This window comes from Fonsecaea monophora, assembly GCF_001642475.1.
Source record: "Fonsecaea monophora strain CBS 269.37 chromosome Unknown Scaff31, whole genome shotgun sequence".
Lineage (NCBI taxonomy): Eukaryota > Fungi > Ascomycota > Eurotiomycetes > Chaetothyriales > Herpotrichiellaceae > Fonsecaea > Fonsecaea monophora.
This window is the reverse complement of record NW_019173962.1, coordinates 105,336-126,711: the sequence shown is the minus strand read 5'-3', so window position 1 is coordinate 126,711 and position 21,376 is coordinate 105,336. Positions and strand designations below refer to the sequence as shown.

The following is a 21,376-nucleotide window of genomic DNA, read 5'->3' as shown; positions in this document are numbered from 1 at the left end:
AGGAGAAACTTGGGAAGAGATTGAGGTAAGAGAACAATTAGAGAAGAGAGCGATGTCGAAGGACAACATTTGTGATTTAGCAGCTCGATGAGATTCACTAGGACGTGCGATTCAGAGAATCCATGACGCACAACTTGAGTGTAGTTAACCTGAGATATGCCGGAAAAGTGAAAGTCTTTTTGGTTTCACCATCAGAGTTCATCATGCTCTGCGCTCGGGCTCTCTTCGGGCTCAGGTTCTGGGGCAGCAGCACTGATAACAGTGTTAGTGGCCTCGGGATCTGGACTCTGTTCTGGCTCAGGGTCGGCAAGATCTTCACTATCATCGGCTGTCTCGATAGGCTCAGTGGCCTTCATCGTCTCTGGGAGTTCAGGATCCGAAAAGTTCTCTGTCGATGCTCCAAAGCCATCGGGCAAGGCTGACCTGGAACCTTCGCCGAGTTTGATGGCATCAACGAAGTTTTCCAAGTCAAGGACGTCATAAGAATTACTCGAGTATCGTCGCCACCAACCTCTCTTCATGTTCATTGCAATGATTTCGATCTGCCCCTCTTGTCCGAGGCCCAGGCCATTTCTGATCAGGGTTGCAGCTTGGTTTTCAGCAGGTACAGCATAAGTGGGTATCATACTGGCCTTGCGCATGTTGTGCTTGTGATTGATTTCCGCAAATGCCGCCAAAGCCGATGTTGCTGGCTCAGACGGCGGATCTTGCGGATCGGCGAGGAGCACCAGTATGCAGTTGCCGCTTCTTGGCATCATACAAGCGGCCTCTACCTCTGCCTCGGTTGAGAGAGTGGGAATCGGCGTGATGGCATCTGGAACAATCATTGGCTTTTCGTCCACTTCGACAATCGGTAGAGGAGACTCGGTAGGAGTGTCATCGTCAAGTACGATGGTGCTAGAGCCCTTGATATGCTCTTCGAAGTCGGAGGATTTATGGGCTGCTGACGCTCTGGAGAATGCGGCCGAAGCTGATGATGATGGCTTGGACTTTTTGCCTGTGGACTTGGCTGGCTTTGTGTTCTTCGGTGCTGGGTCGGGGTTTGGCGGAGCAACCTGGCTGAAAAAGCGTACCAGAGAGTCTCTATTGATCTCGCCGTCGTACGGAACAGGAGTCGCGCCATGAGAAGGGATCAGTCGAATCGCAGGAAATTCGACGACGCCATACTTCTCAGCGGTAGCCTTGTCCCGGACCTGGGCGAAGGTGATGCTGCCGAGGAAATCGATGGCCAAACTCTTGACCAAGGGACTGGTTGTACCTTTATCCGTGAATACAAGAGCTTTTGCCGGAACATCTTCGGCGTTCAACCACTTGTCCAACGTGTCACCCGACAGTCTTTTGACATGATTTGGAATTTTGTCCTTGACCGCATCCACAATGCCCTTTGTAGACCTGGGACCCATATAGTCCTCGACAATAGGACGACCTGGCTTTGAACCCGGTCTGACGAGCTTTAGCGTTGGAAAGCCTTGAATACCCATCTGACCACAGAAAGGCTTGTTGGCATCATCATCGCAGTCGACGGCCGCGACCTTGGCTAGGCCAGCTAGATTCTTTGCCGCCTTCTCGTATGCAGGTTTGAGGTTTTGGCAATGGCCACACCATGGGGCGTAGAACTCGACAATCTGACAATGAGGGTCAATCAGCTGAGCTTCGGCCAGTGGAATGGGAGGCAAGGGCGGGGGATTCGTACAGAGGTATGGTTAGATTGTGCAATCAGAGAGTCGTATGTCTTTGCTGTGACTTGAAGCACTGGAGATGACTTGCTGTAAAGAGCATGTACATTGATCAGGCAAGTCAACGCGAGGACCAGCAACGTGAGCGGCGTTGGTGTAGGCATTTCGGGAGGTGCTGGAAGGCAAAAAAGAGCGCGCTAGTGTATCTCACGGAACCAGGTGGTGGTGTAGAAACCTGTGTCCCATAGATGAGGGCATTGAGGTGATTGTAGGATATTGTGAGGTGAAAAGTGGTTGCGAACACTGTGGCATGAAGTGAAAAAAGCGCAGGGCAGCGTAGGACAAGCAAGGGCAGCGATGACGGTTTTGCCGCTCCCCTCACCTCACTTCACCACACCCTGCTTGCCTCGCTTCAGCACTAGTCACCAGCATTTGGCCCAAGTTCTGAAAATATGTACTCGGTAGTCCATGTTGTGGGATGAAGCGCATCATCATTCTCTAACCTTTTGGGAGAAAGGTCGACGTACGCTGTCACTAAACTTTTTTTTGTCCTCCGTACCCTACGAATTGCAGTGTCCCTAGATACTCTCCGGTCCCCATTCTGGCTACTCGATCCTGTGCCCGAGGCAAATCACAATCTCCCTGGCCTCGTGCGCTTCCGATTGCCCTCACCTGCCTACGAGATGCCGGACCTGTTCTTAGGCCCGATGTCCGCTGCGTGCCGCCGTGGGTATGCCAACCTTAGATTTCAGTATGTTGTTGAACATCCACAGATAGGGCAAACTGGACTTCGGAATCCGGAAGATCAAGAGGGCACAGCCTTGATGACGCCAAGTACTCGGTACATGGTGTAGCTACAAGTACCTACGAGTCTGTGAGGAGCAAAGAGATGGACCCCAAGAAACAGTATGCGCCTTGTACGAGAAGGGTCATCCAAAAGAGTCCCATAGGCTATCTAGTAGCCCTAGAAACCCTAGGAGCCTGAGGAGCGTTAGGGGCCATCTCAGACCAGCCTAGGTAGGCATGAATATGTAATAATTCTAGGCCCTGGCACCAACTGGTCCACTGGTGGTGCCGCTTGTCCACTGGCCCACTGGTCCACTGGTCCCCCTTGCAGCGTCCCGCTTCCTCCATCCTCCTGGGGATCCCCATTTCGTTAGAACCTGGCGCAATGCCCAGCATCAACTCGATTTGCTCTGGCCATGTCGATGTTACGGTACCAATCTGTACGGGGGTGTTGGCATTGATTCAAAATGCCGGGACCTGGCAACTTGGCTTTGCACATCAGACACCCTGTGGGCTTTGAGAAGAAACTTGTGGCCTATATTCTCAGCCCAATGAAGTAAAGAGGAATTACACTGTACGGAGTCTTGGAGATGTGTAAGCATGCATCATCTGGCATCGATTGTGTTCGCTTGATCAAAACCCCATTTGCACCCAGGTACATGTGTAGGGAGAGTCGTGGGTCCCCCCGGGGTTCCTCTCTCTCTCTTCCTTGTTCCCTGTCCGGCACATCCTCCTCCATCGGTCATCAAGCCCCGAGTATCGAGGAGGGATAGGTCGATGCACAGAGCCAGTCGAGACGACAAAGGATTCGCAAATCCCAAAGCTTAGACACGATGAGGATTAGTCAAAGAAAGGAATATGGCAGTAGAGAGTGAAAAACCATGTCTTTTGCCATCATCTACGAGAGCAATCTTTACAGCCCAAAGAGGACAACGGGTAGCGGATACACAAGCCAAAAGCAGCCAAAAGCACCTGGAAGATCAGATCGGCAACTCCCCCAGGGTTTCTGGTTATTAGACGCGCCAGGCGATAGCGAGTGACTAGTGGGTTCAATGGCACTCAGTGGCCTCTGTGCCCCCCTCCCCCCAGTTGCCCCCCAGTGCCGACCAACTCCTGATCGAGTACAAGTACCTCGCACCCTAGGTGTCTGGGTAGCTGGGTAGGGCTCATGGGTGGCACTTGGGTGGCACTTCGGTGGCTCTAGGTGACTCTGGGTCGCTTTGGTGGCTCTAATTGTAATTATTATTGCACTAGCCCGACAGGCACAAGGCACAATTCATTCTGTTGAACTGCGGAACTTCCCTTTCCACCTCTTCCACCTCTGCAACCTCTGACCAACAAGTTATATCGTCGCGTCCGTGCACTCGGTGTCCATTTCTCCCCTTCTTGCAACTCTTCGACAACTTCCTCGACATCCTGCTATGGCACTATGGCTCAAGGGCGCGCGAAACGACCACATCAGAAGGTGAAAACGGGGTGTATGACCTGTAGGGTATGTAGACCTCTAATTTCGCCTTACCGGACGATGCGTGGTTCACCACTTCGGCTCCCACCGACACATACTGGGTGGTCTTGATGATATTCTAACTCTTCTGGTGCGAACAGAAACGTCGAATAAAATGTGACGAGGGGAAACCTGCCTGTCGACAATGTACCGACTCTTTGCGCAAATGCGAAGGCTATCAACCTCCGCAGACATGGTTGTTCAAACCTCGAAAGGCGTCTGAAGTCAAAGAAGACACCACCACCACCACCAATAACAAGAACAACACAACATCCATGGCCATTTTTCAATTTATTTCTCCTCTTACACCTATTGGCGATTCCGAGGATAGGCGTTCTTTTCAATTTTGGGTCGAACAAGCCGCTCCCATCTTTTCCTCTTACTTCGGTACGTCCCCATCACCGCTAGTCTTGCTTTGAGACTCATTTCTATCACCAGGTCACTCTTTCTGGGCTGAGCTGTTACCAAAAATTGGTGTTGCCCAACCTGCTGTCAAGCACATGCTGCTTGCTACCTCATCTGTCGTCGAGGCGTCCGCCCTTGCAGGTGTCCCTCTCGAAAAGAACTCGGTGTATCAGACTCATTACACCAAGGCTATCCAAGCCACCTGCTCGTCTCCCCAGATCGAGAGCGTTTTGATGGCTTGTCTTTTATTCGCCTGTTGTGAATTCATGAAAGGTTCAGTCCTACCTGGACTACGGCATATACAGGCTGGCCTGAACATTATCGATGAATGGGTCAAATCTACTCGAACTTCTGACTTTCAGCTTTCGTCTGGTGCAAAGCTGATCATTCAAGCCATAGCCCCCATCTTTCTAGCCTACATTGACAAAGCGCCCACATACGGCATGGCCGATCTTCCTATCAACGAGTGCGCATGTACAACGCTCATCAACAGCAGCGCGGAACTGCCGTGGGTCGACCATTTCACCATCATCCACAGAGCCCATCATGCCTTGGATGGTATTGGCCACCATATTGCAAGAATGATGGACTACAGAAGATCTCAGTGGAGACCATCCCCACCGGATCAAGTGGAAATGTTGCTGGAGTCCTGGCGGAGGCACTTTGAAACGTTCGAGTCGAGTCGGAACGATGCTCAGAGGCAACGATACGGTCTGGCCCTGCAGCTGCTCCGAGTCCACTACACCATGCTGTTGGTGATGCTTCGAGTGTCGTCGAGCAAGCAGGAGAGCGTCTACGAACAATACACGGAGGAATTCAAGTGGATAGTGGACAAGTACGACGCTTTTGCCGAGACTTGGGCTAGGGACGAGTCGACCAAGTTCTTCTCCGGACTGGGAAATCTCGAGTACCACATGGGATATATTCCCCCTCTATTTCTCACGGCTACCAAATGCCGGGATCCAGGCACTCGTCTGGCGGCCTTGAAACACCTCAACGGTCTGCGTGTGGTTGAGAACAACTGGACTAGTTGCACGGCATATTTGATTGCCAGGAAGATTATCAAGATTGAAAACACTCGGTCTATCAATAACAAACGGGCTGGTCTCAAAGATGAGCGCGACCTCATCCGGCCGGTGGAAGCATTCATCACCGACAAACGAAGTACACAAGCAGGTCTCAACTACCTGGCGTTCCCCTATGATTCGAGTCCGACTTTGCAGGATACCTTGGATCTACAGAGTTGTCCCTTCGGCCCCTCGGCGCAGTGGGTAAGTACATTGCTCCCAATCTTTAGTGGCTCCAAACTAAATGACCTGTAGCCATTGTGCAGAATCATTCGCATCGGAGGATTTCAAGGAGGAGGTGTCAGACCCCTCTCTACAGGGTGCAACTGTGGGATTGTACCGTCAAAGGATGCCTTGATCTTCCGACCCAAGACAAAGGTGTGAATAGGCATATCTTTCGAATTGTTCAACAATATTTTACAAGCAAAGGCTTGCGAAAGTTAGCATTCTTTCGCGGACCTCTTGCGCGACGGATTAACCACTTCTCGGCCACAGGCAGCCGGGAGATGTGTGGAACACGGCCTGCTGCGCCCCTAACATTCGCCTTCGAAGATGCGTCGCCACGCACTATCAGATCAGTTTTTGGTCAGGGGCAGAACGCTGAACTTCCGGTCGATTCCATTATTGGTGGTCCGAGATGTAAATGGGATATTCTATTCCAAGTCTAAGACACACAGTCCTTACCGCCTGAGATTGACATGTATTGGCAAAGCCTGTGGGTAGCCTGGCGAGCGTGGGCCACAAAGGACGCGGCATAAACGCTTTACCGAGGTTCCTGCCTTTTCTGCACTTGCAACAACCCTGGATCGCCTGCTGAAACCCCTTTCGCATACTGGTTGGGCAAGTAGACCTCAAATTGGTCTTTGGTTCTTTGAGTGGAACCGCGAATCCGCGATTACTTCGGCATGCGAGAGGCAGTGCAACCACTGGGTAAGGAGGCAGGGGGTGTGATGTGGAGAGACATGGAGGCGGTGATATGTGAGCCTGCAAACGCAAGATAGGGCAAGAGGGGGCAGGGCGTCGTCACGCTGGGGATGGTTGGTTGAAACCGGATATCGGGGGGAAGATGATGAGATAATATGGACAGAGGCAGTGAGAGAGACAACCAGGGATAGGCATGGGCATCCTTCCGGTCGCCAGGGTATAGGCAGAAGCAGGGGTGTTTCTGGCCTTGTGATCTGCGATCTGTGATTTTTGGCCAACATGTTCTGGGGACAAGTACAAGAGTACATGTGAAAGGCCACCACATGAGCCCTTTGTGGGAGAGTGAAGAGTGAAGAGTGGCTGTATAAGACAATGGTTATGTCGTAATCACTTTAAATTCCCCCACAGTACCGAGTGTACTACCAGTAGTAATAGTAGACATTCAGTCCCAGCTCAGTCCTGTCCTGTCCTTGAGAACGGTCATCTCGCTCGATCCGCTCGATATGCTGGCTGGTTGGCTGGCTAGGGTGGGTGGTGGTAGAGTGAGATGACCACTTTCCTTCGCGAACCAACCAACCAATCAATCAATCACCAATCCATAGAGAGGCAGGACAAGATACAGATGACAGATGAAAATGACAAGACAAGACAAGGAGAAGGAAAAGAAAAAGGATCGGGTCAAGGATGTCGATCCCAACGCGAGTGACTGCCCGTCTGGACGTAGTCGAGAGACATCACCAGAACCAAGACAAGCACCGGGGAGGGGGGGGGATGATGATGGATGGATCCTTGGATCGACGGATCGATGGCTGGGTGGGAGAGAGAGGGATGATCTGATATGCAACCTTGCGAGAATGAGAACTCACCTACTACGTAGTAGTAATAGTAGTAGCCATGTGCCCTGTCGTGATGGTGGTACTGCTCCCTCTCTCCTGCTCTCTATTCTGCTGTCATTCTTGTCCTTGTTCCTCGTGACTTCGTAGAAGATAGGGCTCCCCCTTTTTTTCCCCGTGACAGTGGTTCGGAGCATGCCGACAGACAATCTATTTCACTCCTGTTCAATGGGGTTTGGTTTTGTCAATGTTGACAACGATGATGACAGATCTGGGGGGTTGATGACAGACAACCAACAGAGACGGAGACAGCAATGAGGATGGGGGCGGTGGCGGCGGCGGCGGCGGCGGCGATCAAGTGACACTATCGACTATTGACTAGTTATCCAGTACGAGGTACTCCGTGCCGGGTAGTCATTGTTTGTCACAAGATGAGGTCAACTCTTCGACATGGATCTAGACCTTGACACGGCTCGGGACCTGGACCTGGACATTGATCGATGCCAACGCCGAGATGTTCGAATTCAAAGGACCGGAAAAGGGGCGTTTTGCCATATACACACACATACCGGGTACCCGACACAGACATAGGTATGTACTGGCGAAACACATTCTGAGCATACAAGGTACTCTGTACTTCTCCTCTACACCTTACTCGTACTACCTTTGAGTAATGCGATTCATTGGTGCACCTCAGGTATGCATATAGACGCCTGGCAGTGATGTACCTATTACCTAGTCACCAGGTATCCCATATCAGGCATCTTCCTTGTCAAGTATCAAACTGGAACTTTTGTTTCCCTTCCCCCGGAGAAGTCGCTCCAGCAGAATAATGATGCGAGTGATGGTGTGCCGCTACGAAAAACGACTCGTCTCTCCCCCCCCTTTCCGCTTCCCCTTCCTCGTCCTGCCTCGTATCTCAATCGCCCCTAGCGGGTGACTAGGCAAGCTAGGGTGACTCGTAGGATGTTTGAGTTGCTGGGAAAGAGGGGGGGTTGCAAAAGGTACGAGGTAAATGAATGCCTATTTGGACCTACGTCGGACAGTTAGTACGCGGTAGGGCTGACGGGGTCGTAGGGCTAGTTTTGAGGCCAGGCAGAGGCACGTTTGCGTTGGTGTACCTAGTGCCAAAGTGCCAAGGGGGGGCCGTTTGAATATTCAAGGCACTGGCATTGGTGCAGATACAGGGACGAGGTACAGATACCAAGTACACATACAGGCACAGGGTGACAGGTGACAGATGGCAGATGACAAATGACAGATGATGGGGCAGTACATATACAGAACTCCGAGCACTCTGCACTACTGTTGTGAGTAGTATGTGGGAAATAGCGGTCCGCGCGCCAAGGCACCACCTACATTGGCAATCTACCTACCGAGTACCCGTCGGGATATGTAAAACTCCCTTGTCTGGTACTCAGTACTCAGTACTCAGGAATTAGAGTGGACATAAGCTTCAAAAAGGGAAAGAGCTCTAACCTTTTTGATACTCCGCACTTCTGCAGGTTGTCAGTACTTAGTACCGAGTACTCAGCACCCGTACCGGGAGGTAACTAGGTATTATTGCGCCAGCTAACTATTCGCATCAATCTACATTACTCCATGCCCTCCATGCCTTCTCTATCCCTACAAAGTACTCGGTACATGGGTACATACATGCGCGACACCAGCGCCAGTGCCAGTGCCAGTATTGGCGCCTTACAGGGCCCCGTCCCGCATCCCACAGCTGCGGCGCCACGACGCCACGGCCACGGCCACGGGGGGGTGAATTACGAATACCGAGTACTTGTCCCCGTAGTGTGTGTGCGTGAGTGAGCCTTGTACCGAAGGGGGCAAAGGTTCAGTGAGTCCCTGATTGGTTGGTTGGGTGGTTAGTGAGAGACGACAGACAGGACCAAAGAGCAAGGGACCAAAGGATGGAGTAGATAGATATCGTGCTACGAGCAACGAGCAGAGTTACAGAATATGCACCTCGACTAGGTAGGTAGGTACAATTACTCGGCACAATTACAATCAGGTAGGTAGGTAGGTAGGTACGTAGATCCCTCCGATTCTTCACTTCTTACAAACATCCTCACGCGTACCGACTAATGACCTCGAGTATTATCAAGCACTGACAAACGTTCAAGACGCTCGTAAGACGAACGGAACTCCGATCAAACACGACGGGACCACGCCGACGCCGACGCCGGCGCCGACATCCACCACCAAGACAAGAAGTCACTGCGAAGAGAACACACGCTACGAAGGACTCGGTGTAGGACTCGTCGGTGCATCGCATCGTTGATTGACCTCCAGAAACATTGGGGTATTTCCGCTTCCCCTTGCCCTGTATGTACACAATAGGACATGCGAGTAGTAATATGGAGGTTGGTACTTGACTTGGATGACAGAGACAGCCAGGAGAAGCACCAAACGGGACGAGACGAGCGGGAGCATCACATCCCAGTAAGGAGACAACCTGGGACGCTAGGGACAGCAGGGACAGTAAGAACAACCGGAATCGCCGTCAACGATGGGTGTCTTCCTTACGCTTCGCATCTCAGATTTGTTCCAGAATGATGTGAAACCTGGGGTCCAAACTACACTTTTGTCGCACACAGAGCGGCATCCAACGGCCGTGCAAACCTCATTGGGGCAGGTGGAAATAAGGCCGAGAAGGAAGCCAAAAGCTTGTCTTGTCTATCCCTGCGTCTTGATTTCAACTACCACGGTCAATCCCGGTAGAAAAGTACATGGTTGGATGGGATTTCACCACCCTGCAGCAGCGTCGCTGCAGAGTATCATCCTGGAGCCATGCCGCCGAGATTTATCACGCGTCGCAGCTTGTGCCATCGTCGAGGGAAACAGACCAAAAGAGGCAGAATGTTGGTAACTTGCAAAGTCATCATGATCGCGATGCCCCAACGACCTGGAAATAGTCCTGGAACCCTAGCGAGGGGTACTGTCTCCACCAAACAAGGGAAATCCATGCCACTGATCCGGAATATGTCCGGATAATCATCAACCGAAGGCGGGGGCGGGAACGTCTCTTGAAACCTCAGAAGTCGGCCTACTCTGAAAGATTGGAAGTCCAAACTTGCCAAATACCTGTGGGGAGACGCAATCTGGACACCTCTAGGGCGGCAAATGGGGTTATTGCCTTGTCGAGAAAATATTGCGAGAGGATAGCCTTGGACAGCCTAACCAGGAAGATCCGCTTGCACCAATGCTTTCCCCTATCGGGATCAAGGTGGGCCGTTGCACCGGGTTCGTCTCTCAAGGGAACCCAAGTCCAGAGCTCCGAACCAAAATCAGATCGGCAGTGAGAATGGAAATCCTATGTGAGTGGGGGCAACGACAGCATCAAAGAATGGTGCGAGCAGGCGGTCATGTGCCTTGTCGCCCTGTGACTGTACACCGCCATCCACGCTTCCGCTCCCTATGTAAATTGCTCCTTTTCCGCTCAATCGAGACGGTGTGCAATCTCAGCTTGCCCATCGCATTCCACAATGGTATAGGCGACGCCCAACACCTCCAAGGTGCCGCTGATCACGAAAGCACGGAGTTCCCCTTACCTCTTTCTCGAGGGCGATGAACAGAACCTCGATTCCGGATTGTGACCGCTCCCTCCACTCTGCTAGGTCCATACCGGAACACAGAGGTGCAAGAGGCACGGGCAAAATGAGTCGGGCTCAGCTCGGGTTGACAGAGCAAGCCCTCGGTGGGAGCTTACCGACACTATCAGGAGTCCAAGGGATAAGCACAGATTACCTCACAAATACCTCGCCTTCTCGAATCTCGATGAGAAATCTGAGGCCTTCTTTACCATGTCCCTTCGCTGAGTGGCGGTGATCGTCGAACCCGACCCTATATCCTTTTCCCGATCAAAGGCACGAGCACTGGGATCATCGTCCAGAGGTTTGTCCTGGGACGCCGTATGAGTGGAGTAGAGCGATGGTCCACGTTGGGTCTCCTGTAAATGGTGGTAAGACAATCAGCTTTCAGCACGTGGGTTTGAAGGCGCAAAGTACAAAGGAGTAACAGGGTACGGCAAAATGCTATATGCCACGTAATCCCAACAGAGGAGAGAGAACAAAAGGAGGGTGTTATTGCCCAGAGAGGAAGATCTTACATTGTATTCCTTCAATCTTCGCGCTGTGGCTTCATCATGAGGATTTCTTGCTGAACCAGAACTCGCCGACCTGGCCGACGTAGAAGCATCGTCGATGCCCATGACCTCCCTCTTTAATCTTGCTTGCTTCTGTTCGGGTGTTTCATACCACGAAGAGTCTCCTGAGCCTCCAGTAACTTGTGATGGACCCTTGGCTCCACGGCCGGTATTGAATTTACGATTCTTCAGTTTGGTGGGATCAACTCTTGCCGACCAGTCTCCGTTGGACGGTGCTATTGTCATCCATTCGTCACGCTTTATTGGCGCTGCCGACCCTGTGTCCGTAGAGGTCTGCAGACCTATCGACGGAGACGTTGAAGACTTGGTAGGGTGGTCGTTGGTCGAGGGTAGACTGGGGCCGAAATCATCGTTCCCGTCATCTGTGTCCGAGTGGTCTTCGTCTGTTGGTGAAGGACTTGAGGGTGGGCGTTCATCTAAAGGTGCTGGGGGGAGGGTTGGACCTACAACTCGAGGCCGCTTTGAGGAGGGTTTTGTGGTTTCTTGCGCCAATTTTGCTGGAGGGAGGGGGCCGGTGGAGGAATCGGACGACGCGTCTTCATCTTCGTCTTCATTGAGGCTTCTCTTGCGGTTTTGCAGATGCGGAGGGAGTTGGGGGCCAATAGAAGACATGGGTGCGAAGGGGTGGTCCAGGCAATGACAGATTTGTGACTGAAGCGGTGGATATTAAGGAATGGAATCAGAGTGCTGGTTATGCACACTGTAGAAAAGGTTTGTCCTGAGGCTCAACTCTATTGTATGGCGCAGTTCCGCAGTCTGGGGATGGGATGACGGTGGCAATAGTGCCCGTCAAGCCTAATCGTTTTACTTGCCCACCTAGGTGCCTCGGCGACTCTGGTGCCTCTCCAAAGTAACCGCCCAGCAGTACGAGGTACTCAGTATAGCCCTGCCACCAGCTGCAGCCTCATTGGGGCTTCAGACGTCGACGGGTTCCTTCGTCGTTCTCTCCCCCCGACTGGTTTACGACCTGATACTCCATCACTCCAACAGATGCGACGACCAAATGTGCCCTCCTGCATAATGTTTCTACCATTGCTGCGCCCCTTGGGCGTCCTGTGTAGTCGATTCGATGAAGCTCCAGTTCCGCAGGCGCCTGGAACAAACGCCCTGGTCGATTCCGCAGCATCCACCCGGGTCTCTCTACCACTCACATAGTAATCCTGCGAGACTTGTATCTCTTTCGTGATAGTTGACGGCTCGCCCCCTCAAGCCACCAGCACTTTCCATGCACCGTTTCCTTTACTGGTCAAACTCTTCCTGCAATTGCCATTCGAGGCGCTGGGCAAAGCACATGCAGGGTTCCAATTCCCCGAGTCCTAGAGCTGAACACCAGCAGCATCACTCCGCGAGTTGCCCTCCTCATTTTGCTCCTTGCTCCTCAATGTTCCCACTCTCTCATAATGTTGCCTTCTTTCTGAGCGTTATCTTCTCCTACCACTGACGAGTCGACCCCAGCTTGCGGACGCCCCGTCTGCTTCCCTCTTTAAATGCAATGTGAAAGATTCCCTCAACTCTGGAAGGCGTCCTACCGTTCATCAACATGGGCGGAATTGATGTCTCCTCCGTGGTGAGCTCCATTATCTCGGCCTTTGGCAGTGGACTGGACATTTTCCATCGTCTAGGAGGGAAGAAAAGGAAAACCCGCGCCAGACTCCCTCGTCCAGCCGAAGAAGAAGAATGGCTACGACATTCGTTGAGGAACCGGCCTGTCGAGATCAAGCATGAATACGACCAGCAAGTGGCAAAATTCGGCCCTCGATTTGAAGTTGGCGATGCTGTTGCTCAGTCAAGCTTGGCCCATACGCTTCTTGTCCTCAACACCGGGTTGATCAACTTGATCAATCATGCTCTTTCCGGAGATCCTAGGACGATATCATCATCTAAGAGGACCTTGTTCAGCCTCTCGGAAACTGCTGCTGTTGACACCATGACCGCCATTGGACAGCTCGGTTCGCGTCTCAGCATTGTATCACCATCTAGGCTAGCCCTCGAGTCGAGGGAGAGCCGGAGACCTGTCGAAAAGAATTCTCACAAAGAACACAAATCTAGTTCTCGATCGTCGACAAAAAAGACTACAAGGCCGCCTCCAGCGCCATTACTAGTTCGTGGCGGTTGGGTGAGATCCAGGAGCGGGTCCTCAGTTGTCTCTGGAGCCGCTGCAAAGAAAGCCAGGGGAGAGCAGACGGAGAAGCATCAACGATCCAAGTCAGATCCTACATTGTCGAAGTCGTCAGTAACCCGGTCCAGTGTTCCCAAGGCTAGGCAGGAAGAATCTGCAAGCGAAATATCCGGTTGCAGCTGCAAAACAACAGCCGTTCGAGCAGAAGGATCAAAGCCAGCCAACAGACGCAAGTCAAGCGAACAGCCACGGCCACAGAGTCAGCGTAGCATGCTCATCCTGCCTGGGGACTTTTTTGAGGATATGCGAGCCGTTCCCGAGCAAGGTGTGGTCCAGCAACCACCCCCTCCACCGCCAAAGATCCCGCTACACAGCAGGCCCCACACGACACAATCACGGGCGCGTCCGACATCGACCATGACATTCATGACGGCCAGCACGAAGATTGGCGAGATACCCGAGTCCAAGTGGACAGAGAGGGCATTGCCAGACGAAGGCGACGGGCAGCGGAGTATGCCGTACATTATCCCACCTCCGCTTGAATCGAGCGAGCAGAAGAGGAAGAAAGGCCTCAAGTTCTGGAAGAGAGAGGATAAGAGACGCGACGTTGCCGCCTATTGAGCCTTGCTTTGGGATTTCTGCTGCGGGCACCAGGCGTATGGTAACGAGGAAGGGCGTCTAGCGTCGGGTGTTTGACAAGGATCTTGATCTTGGTACCGTTTGTTGATGAAAGTGATGAACCTGACTTCTGTAATTAATTGACGTGACCATGAGATTCCCCAATAGAATGATGTCCCAAGACTATCTAATTTTTTTTTTCTTTTGATATAAATCGCGTGAACTAGAGGATGCTGCATGTTTGTAGATCCCTTGCCACTGCAGCCTTGTGCTCCACACTCTAGATATTGATTTGTTTCTCATTCCATTTCCCCACACATTTGCTTCTACATCCTTGAGATACATACAGCGATACATCGACGACACAAGCCACCATGGCGACAGCAGCGACAGACAAGATCCCCGTCCCGAAACCGGGGGAGGGCGAGCCGATTGTGTTTTTCGATATTCAGATTGGCGGTAAGTCATGAATGGGGATTCCCTGCTCCCTCTCTGCTGCGTCGAAGGATTAAAAAAAATATCTCAGAAGCAAATAACAACGTTATTAATCTCCCACCCATCTCCTTCCCCCTCTTACTTACTGATTGACCACCTAACTAATCGCACGGCGCACCTATCTGCACCCATACAGGCGAACCACTCGGCCGGATAAAGATGCACCTCTTCTCCAACACGGTGCCCAAGACGGCCGAGAACTTCCGCCAGTTCTGCACGGGCGAGCACAAGGGCATGGGCAACAAGCCGATGGGGTATAAGGGAAGCAAGTTCCACCGGGTGGTAAGTTTTTTTTTTGGTCCTCCTTTGGTTATTCTTAGGTGTTTGGAGGTTTTTGTCGAGGGAGATCGAGGGAAAGGCGAGATGGGAAGGGAAGATTCAAAATGTGTCCTGGACGACGGTCATCTCGCGCCAGAGTTGGCTGGCTGGCTGGCTGGCTAGCGGGATGAGCTGTCCGCCAGCTAGGTGCCTCAGGAAGGGAGAAACGGGCAGAAAAGCCCATCTTATTGCTATTCTGCATGCCTATACCTACCTAGATCGTCACCTCCCCTCCCTCCCCGTTCTCTTCCCACCTCCCCTTCAACCAAACGAACCAACTAACTCCTCCCCCCCTCTTCCCTTTGATGGAAAACAGATAAAAAACTTCATGATCCAAGGCGGCGACTTCCTCCACTCGGACGGCACGGGCAGCACGAGCATCTACAACAACGCCGCCTTCGCCGACGAGTCGTTTGCCATAAAGCACACTCGCCCCGGGTTGCTATCCATGGCAAACTCGGGCCCCAACACCAACGGGTGTCAGTTCTTCATCACCTGCGCGGCCGCTCCCTGGCTGGACAACAAGCACGTCGTGTTCGGGCAGGTCGCGGATGACGAGGAGAGCATGAAGGTCGTGCGCATGATTGAGAACACGAGGACCGCCGGCCCCGGGGGGAGGGGCCAGGGCGAACGGCCCGTGCTGGACGTCAGGATCGTGCAGTGCGGTGAGATGTAAAATCTACAAGGTTCGGAAGGTCTGGAAGATGGCAGAGGAGAAATGTCGTGGGTGGCTCAGGCGCAGGGCAGGAACTGGGTGTTTTGGCAAAGCGTGGAAAGGAAGCAATGGAGAACAGAACACGAGCCAGTCTCCCTCGTGTCAACCCCATGTCGTGGAGCTGAGGGATCAAGTCAAGTCAACACAGTGCTTTTCTTCTCTACAGTGACTTACGTCAAGGCGCCGTCGAGAGGATTCCAGAGGATAGACAGTCCAACCAACCAAAAGAGGCCACTCGAGCGCAAAGACTAGTCCCGATCATCATGTGCTCCTCGATCATACCGTCAATAATAATGTACACTTTAAGCGTGGCTGCCTCGTTTCCTGCGGCGTGCCATCATTCGATCCTGGGCAACGAGTCCCTCGCCTCCCTTAATACAAGATACTCAATAACGTCAATCTCACCAGACCGAGCCAGTGATAACGTGGGGAACGGCGAATACGAGGTCCCTTTCATCGTCGCCGCCACCCGTTGACCCTTACCACCAGGACTCCCGCTCTCTTCTTGCAGTAACCTCTTTGGGGCACCGAGCATCCAAACCCCCTCCTGTTCCCATCGTCTCTGCCTTTTGACAGAACCTTCCCAGTCTCGTCGCCATTGCAGCACGAGATCGGTGTGCCAGAGATTGCCCATTTTCGAGGGTCCGTTGAGGGAGGTTTCGATCTCGGTCCAGCTTCTAGCCCCGTCATCAAGAGAGGTACTGCCAGAAGTCCCAAAGGGCTCGCCGACTGAAGCCTGGCTGAGGTTGAGCCACAGGTTGACGTGAATGATATGGCCCATTGTGCGAAGTCGGTTGTCTCGCTGTTGGAGCAGGAAACTTCCAAGCACTATGACAGACCACGTCAGGCACATTCTCTGTTCAGTAGACTCGGAGAAACCTTCGAGTTGCTGATTGATAAATGTACTGGCAATGTCTTTCAGAGTTGGCAAGAAGTCGAACCTGCCGGAGTGGTCCCCTTCTCCCCCTGTTGTCTCCGACATTTCTCCAAAATGGCGACGGTGAAGCTGCAGACAAAATCCAATAAGCGCACAGCACAATTGGAGCTCCGTTGGACTGAGGTCGTCGCATGATTGCAGTGTTTGGCTAAATCCACGGCACTGCTCAATAAGTTCCAGGGACCGTCTGCTATGCCTGGTAGCGCCCTGCAATGCCTGTAGTCTATTCAACAGCCGTTTTATTGAATTCAGCAATGCGGCGAGTTCAGCTGAGAGGTCTAGCCCAGAGAGCAACGTCGGGGAGTGCGCGCGCATATGGCGTCTGGGCGGAGTACTTCGTCGTGATTGTGAGTCGCCCCTCTTGGGTCCCGATGAGCTGCTGTGATTGCGAAGGAGGACTGTTCGATTCCGGTAGTCGTGTAGGGCTTTCCAGCTGCACAGCGTCAATCACTCCGATAGTCTTCCAATGTTGCAAGTGACTGTAGACTTACCTCTCTAGTCGGTTCTCCACCACGCGAGCAACACCAGTGTTCGGGTGGTCATCGATGTAACGTTGTGCAATGTTTCGGAATGCTTCGAAATGGGCAATAAAGGCATCCGCCTCACTCGACATGTACTGCCAGATGTCAGCTGGTCTTCTCGCCCAAGGGTATGCAATCAGAGCTTACTGCAATGCTGATCATACGGCCTACCGTAAATATGACGGCTTCTTCGGGTCCATCGTTGGAAGATATTCTTCGTCGCAACCTCGTCATTGCTAAGCCACGATGATACAGCATTAACCTGTCCTCCGACGGACTCTTGCCCTGAGATAGAGCCCACGCTGTTTGGCTGACGGCCACAGTCGCATCAAACAGCATAGCATCTTGAATCGCGAGTGGCCAGCACAAGTCCAGTTGTGTGTTATACCCCATCAGGTGGTCAAAATTGCCCGCCTTATGGGGAGCCCATACGTGGATATCTGGTGAAATGGTCAACACGGTCCCTGAATCAACCTCAAGTTTGTCATGGGCTATGTACTCACGATAATCAACCATGAACATGACCTCCTTTGTATTAGTACCAGGAAAAGCGCTGAAGGGATCTGCTCGCAGTCCTGTTCGAAGAGCAAGGTTCATCTGGGTCGTGTTTGACTCGGCCAACTCAGTCGACTTTTCCCCAGGTGTCTTGCTTTCTAGAGGGGATTCCTTTCGTCGACTCTCGACCGGAGGTGTAGACGATGTTGACCTCCACCCCACCAAGCTCCGAGCATATCCAGCATCTTGCTGCGCTGAAAGTCTTTGCTGTTGGCGCTTTCCTGCACTTTGAAATCGCCGCGCTTGGCTAGAGACCAGCTTCGATCTGTCTCTCCGACGCGGCTCCGGACCTTGGTCAATGAAGACGTGCCCCGGAACCTTTGCTGAAGGACTGCTTGTCTTGGGCTGTTCCGGCATATGCGAATGATCTATCACCTTAGGGGGAAAAGGTGGAAGACGTGAATGGAAATGGATTTATCCAGGGATTTTCTGTAGGTGATATATGAACCTTGCCGTCCTTCGCCATGGAAGCTAATGACCCGTGCTGGCTTTACCCTTGCATATTTGCCTCATTCAGCGCCAAATAGGTATCTCGAACCTTTGATCGATGACTCAGCTCGCGGGACAACAATCGAGGTTGGCGGAATAGAAGTGGCTTATTTAAACCACTTCTAGTCGCGCTTGCTTGGGATATCGAGACCGAGACTCCCCCATGCGCGATCTTCTGGACTTGAGGGCGAGATATTGCGAATGCAATTCTGGCCGCTGCATTCATGCTCCAGACGACCCGAAGACAGCTGGAGAAGCTGCAAGGCTTTTTGCCCGAGATCAGCCCAGCCTATGATGTGCTCGCGTACGCCGAAACGATACAGCACTTCGTGTATATCCGCCGGAACTTTCCTTTGTACTTAGCAGCAATTGCAATCCGTCTAAAATCCGATTGATCAAGCATCCAGCCTCGTAGGGAGGGGCATGGACGATCGTCGTTTGACTAATAATGAAAGGGTCACTGCACAATAGATCCGGGGTCAGCTCGAAGCCATTTTGCCCTTTCCATGAGGCGCAGCAGCAACAAACAACCAGAAGTCCAGACTAGCTTGCTAGTGCTCGTTTGATTGATAATGTCTCGTATTCAGATATTCTCGCTCCGTCCTGTGGCAAAGGCACGAAGACATTTGACTTTGTTCCCGAGCCACTTCAACGCTTGGCTTTGTCCATCTTGACCGTTGATGAAGATCTGTCGCTTCAGTGTCGCTTCGGTGCTTGGCCACGTTGAAGGCGTCGTGTGTCATTCGTTGTCCTCCCTCCTTGTCTACCGCATTCGGCAGGCGCTATGGAAGATGCATCCAGAAAGTCCACGAGTCGAATAGAAGTTTGCGATCAACGAGGACAATAAGCTCCTACGGACTTCTATATCCAGACGTATGATATGCTGCTGCTGCAACTTGTTAAAGCAGCCTTCACTAAGTCCGAGTCCCGTGTGACGACGGCGCATCGCTTACCTTAACCTCTCATTGCCCTAGCGAAACCAGCCCAATGACCAGTCGAGTACGAGGACGAGGACGGAGTGATACGATATGACCCAGAAAGAGCCTCTCGATCGGGCGAATATTGCTACATTGGCCCTTGAAAGCATTCCGATGCGCGAACTGAGGTTGTAAACCCCTGCCACTTGGAAATCCATGCCTGGCCACTGTGACCAATCTGGGTTAAACTTGTCTCGTCTCTAATTGGCTGTCGTTGTGCTGGGATCAATGGTCTTCAAACCCAGGAGGGGATTCGGACTCGAATGCCATGTAATGTCCAAGAATGTCTTGATGCATTGTCCTCTTAACTCACGGTTCGCTCGAAGACTCTGTGAATAAGCAAGATGCTTGGTGAGAAGACGTCAGTCCTCGTGAACCCTGGTAAAGTCTGTTGAGGAGGGCTCGAAGGCGACGTATAAAGGCTGTCTGGATTAACCCTGTCAAGGTTCATCCTACAACAGTTGTCAAGACCTTCTGTGGGTACACAACACATTCCCACGTTGTGACAAAGGCCATCTCATTTTCGAACAAATGGGTTCCATATCAGAACGCGCCATTCCGGCAGGAAGTCTGGTCGTCGTGAGTGGTGCCAATGGTTTTATCGCAAGCCACGTTGTTGATCAGCTTCTGCTGGCTGGCTATCGTGTCAGGGGAACGGTCCGCAACTCTCAAAAGTCTGCATGGTTGATTGACTATTTTGGCAACAAATATGGTCCCGGCAAGTTTGAGCTGATCGAAGTGCCAGAAATGGCCAAGGATGGAGCTTTCGACGACGCTATAAAAGGCGCCTCTGGATTCATTCACACAGCAACACCCGTGATGGTGTCGTACGACCCAAATGAAGGCATTCCAATCGTGGTAAATGGCACTCTGAACGCACTCAAAGCTGCGGCCAGTGAGCCCTCAATCAAGCGCTTTGTGCTGACTTCGTCTTCCACTGCTGCGATCAGCCCAAAGCCAAATGTCGAGTTCAGCGCAGATGAATCGACTTGGAATGACGAAGCCATCAAGGCAGCCTGGGCTCCTCCTCCCTACGAAGGCGAACAGAGAAAACTCGATGTCTATTCGGCTAGCAAGACACTGGGAGAGCAAGCTGCTTGGAAGTTTATGAAAGAGAAGAAGCCTGGTTTTGTCTTGAACACAGTTCTGCCAAACTGCAACATGGGTCTAGTGCTCTCACCTGAACATCAAGGAGCACCAAGCACAATCGGCTGGCTCAAGGCACTCTGGAACGAGTTCAAGGGCCAAGAGAAGCTCGCATTCAATCCGCCGCAATACTATGTGAACGTTCAAGACAACGCCCGCATCCACGTCGGCGCCCTGATTTGTCCGGATGTCCAAGGAGAGCGCTTGTTTGCGTTCGCGTACCCTTTCAACTGGAATGATATTCTGGCCATATACAGGAAGTTGTACCCTGAGCACAAATTCATGGATGATCTACCGGATCTCGGTAGGGATCTCAGCAAGATCTCGAACGAAAGGGCGGAGGAGATTGTAAAGCGGTTTGGAAGACCAGGATGGACGAAATTGGAGGATACAGTTCGTGTCACTACGAAGGATTGGGCTTGAGGCGGAACATATGAGTAGTCCATCAAGGAGAACTTGATTTGATTCAAACAATTCTAAGATTGGACAGGATGTGGTTGGAAGTATCACGTGAAACATCACGTGACAAATCTACCGAAGTACTCTGTTAGGCACGCTGAATTCCGAACCCAGCCCGACTTTTTCCTAGCCTCTCTCCTGTCCTCAATTCAAGAATCGTCCTCCGCAAATCGCAGGGCGTCATCATGATGAGTCTCCGTCGCAGAAGGCTTCTTTTGGCCCGCGGAACTTGGACCCAAGAAATGATACTTATTCAACAGCCGGCCATTCGGCAAGTCGATGATCATGTAGGAGACCTCAAGTTCTTCCCTTATCTGTCGTATTCCAACGTTTCGAGTCACTCTTTCAGTCCCTTCGTTACTTTTTACCTTGATTCTTGATCTGTCATCACACCAGCTTTGCTCCTCGTCAACATGAGGTACCAAACTCTCCGATTTACCATGTTCTACAAAGAGCCCAAGCATGAGACCAGACAGGCATCGAATGCGCAACCCTCAAACGGATCATTGACCTCCGGGTCTAGTTTGCGTTCACCGACTTCGACAGCTTCTCTTTTATCAAGATACTCGACAAATTCGACATCCGACCAACGGACAAGGAATGAGGGAGAGGCAAGAAGAAGATGATGATGAGCAGGATGACGCAAATATATATCTCACAC

General features: G+C 52.0%; 7 protein-coding genes across 7 annotated transcripts; 4 read left to right on the top strand and 3 right to left on the bottom strand.

Annotated features, from left to right (window-relative positions):
- Nucleotides 1–191: 191 nt before the first annotated feature.
- On the bottom strand, nt 192–1,840 carry AYO21_05128 (hypothetical protein; the record flags this gene model as incomplete). The annotated part of the gene is made up of 2 exons (XM_022655099.1): nt 192–1,625; nt 1,694–1,840. The coding sequence occupies 2 exons, from the start codon at nt 1,838–1,840 to the stop codon at nt 192–194; spliced, it is 1,581 nt and encodes a 526-aa protein (XP_022512584.1).
- Nucleotides 1,841–3,891: 2,051 nt separating this feature from the next.
- AYO21_05127 (hypothetical protein) lies at nt 3,892–5,822 on the top strand (the record flags this gene model as incomplete). The annotated part of the gene is made up of 4 exons (XM_022655098.1): nt 3,892–3,927; nt 4,068–4,353; nt 4,405–5,642; nt 5,694–5,822. 4 exons carry the CDS (start codon nt 3,892–3,894, stop codon nt 5,820–5,822), a joined length of 1,689 nt encoding a protein of 562 aa, XP_022512583.1.
- A 5,127-nt stretch (nt 5,823–10,949) lies between these two features.
- Nucleotides 10,950–11,978, bottom strand: AYO21_05126 (hypothetical protein; the record flags this gene model as incomplete). The annotated part of the gene is made up of 2 exons (XM_022655097.1): nt 10,950–11,150; nt 11,310–11,978. 2 exons carry the CDS (start codon nt 11,976–11,978, stop codon nt 10,950–10,952), a joined length of 870 nt encoding a protein of 289 aa, XP_022512582.1.
- A 928-nt stretch (nt 11,979–12,906) lies between these two features.
- AYO21_05125 (hypothetical protein) lies at nt 12,907–14,106 on the top strand (the record flags this gene model as incomplete). Its single annotated transcript, XM_022655096.1, has 1 exon — nt 12,907–14,106. One exon carries the CDS (start codon nt 12,907–12,909, stop codon nt 14,104–14,106), a length of 1,200 nt encoding a protein of 399 aa, XP_022512581.1.
- Nucleotides 14,107–14,477: 371 nt separating this feature from the next.
- AYO21_05124 (hypothetical protein) lies at nt 14,478–15,592 on the top strand (the record flags this gene model as incomplete). The annotated part of the gene is made up of 3 exons (XM_022655095.1): nt 14,478–14,562; nt 14,735–14,880; nt 15,233–15,592. 3 exons carry the CDS (start codon nt 14,478–14,480, stop codon nt 15,590–15,592), a joined length of 591 nt encoding a protein of 196 aa, XP_022512580.1.
- Nucleotides 15,593–15,968: 376 nt separating this feature from the next.
- On the bottom strand, nt 15,969–18,001 carry AYO21_05123 (hypothetical protein; the record flags this gene model as incomplete). The annotated part of the gene is made up of 4 exons (XM_022655094.1): nt 15,969–17,001; nt 17,060–17,184; nt 17,237–17,529; nt 17,593–18,001. 4 exons carry the CDS (start codon nt 17,999–18,001, stop codon nt 15,969–15,971), a joined length of 1,860 nt encoding a protein of 619 aa, XP_022512579.1.
- Nucleotides 18,002–19,641: 1,640 nt separating this feature from the next.
- AYO21_05122 (hypothetical protein) lies at nt 19,642–20,679 on the top strand (the record flags this gene model as incomplete). Its single annotated transcript, XM_022655093.1, has 1 exon — nt 19,642–20,679. The coding sequence occupies one exon, from the start codon at nt 19,642–19,644 to the stop codon at nt 20,677–20,679; it is 1,038 nt and encodes a 345-aa protein (XP_022512578.1).
- Between the last annotated feature and the right edge of the window lie 697 nt (nt 20,680–21,376).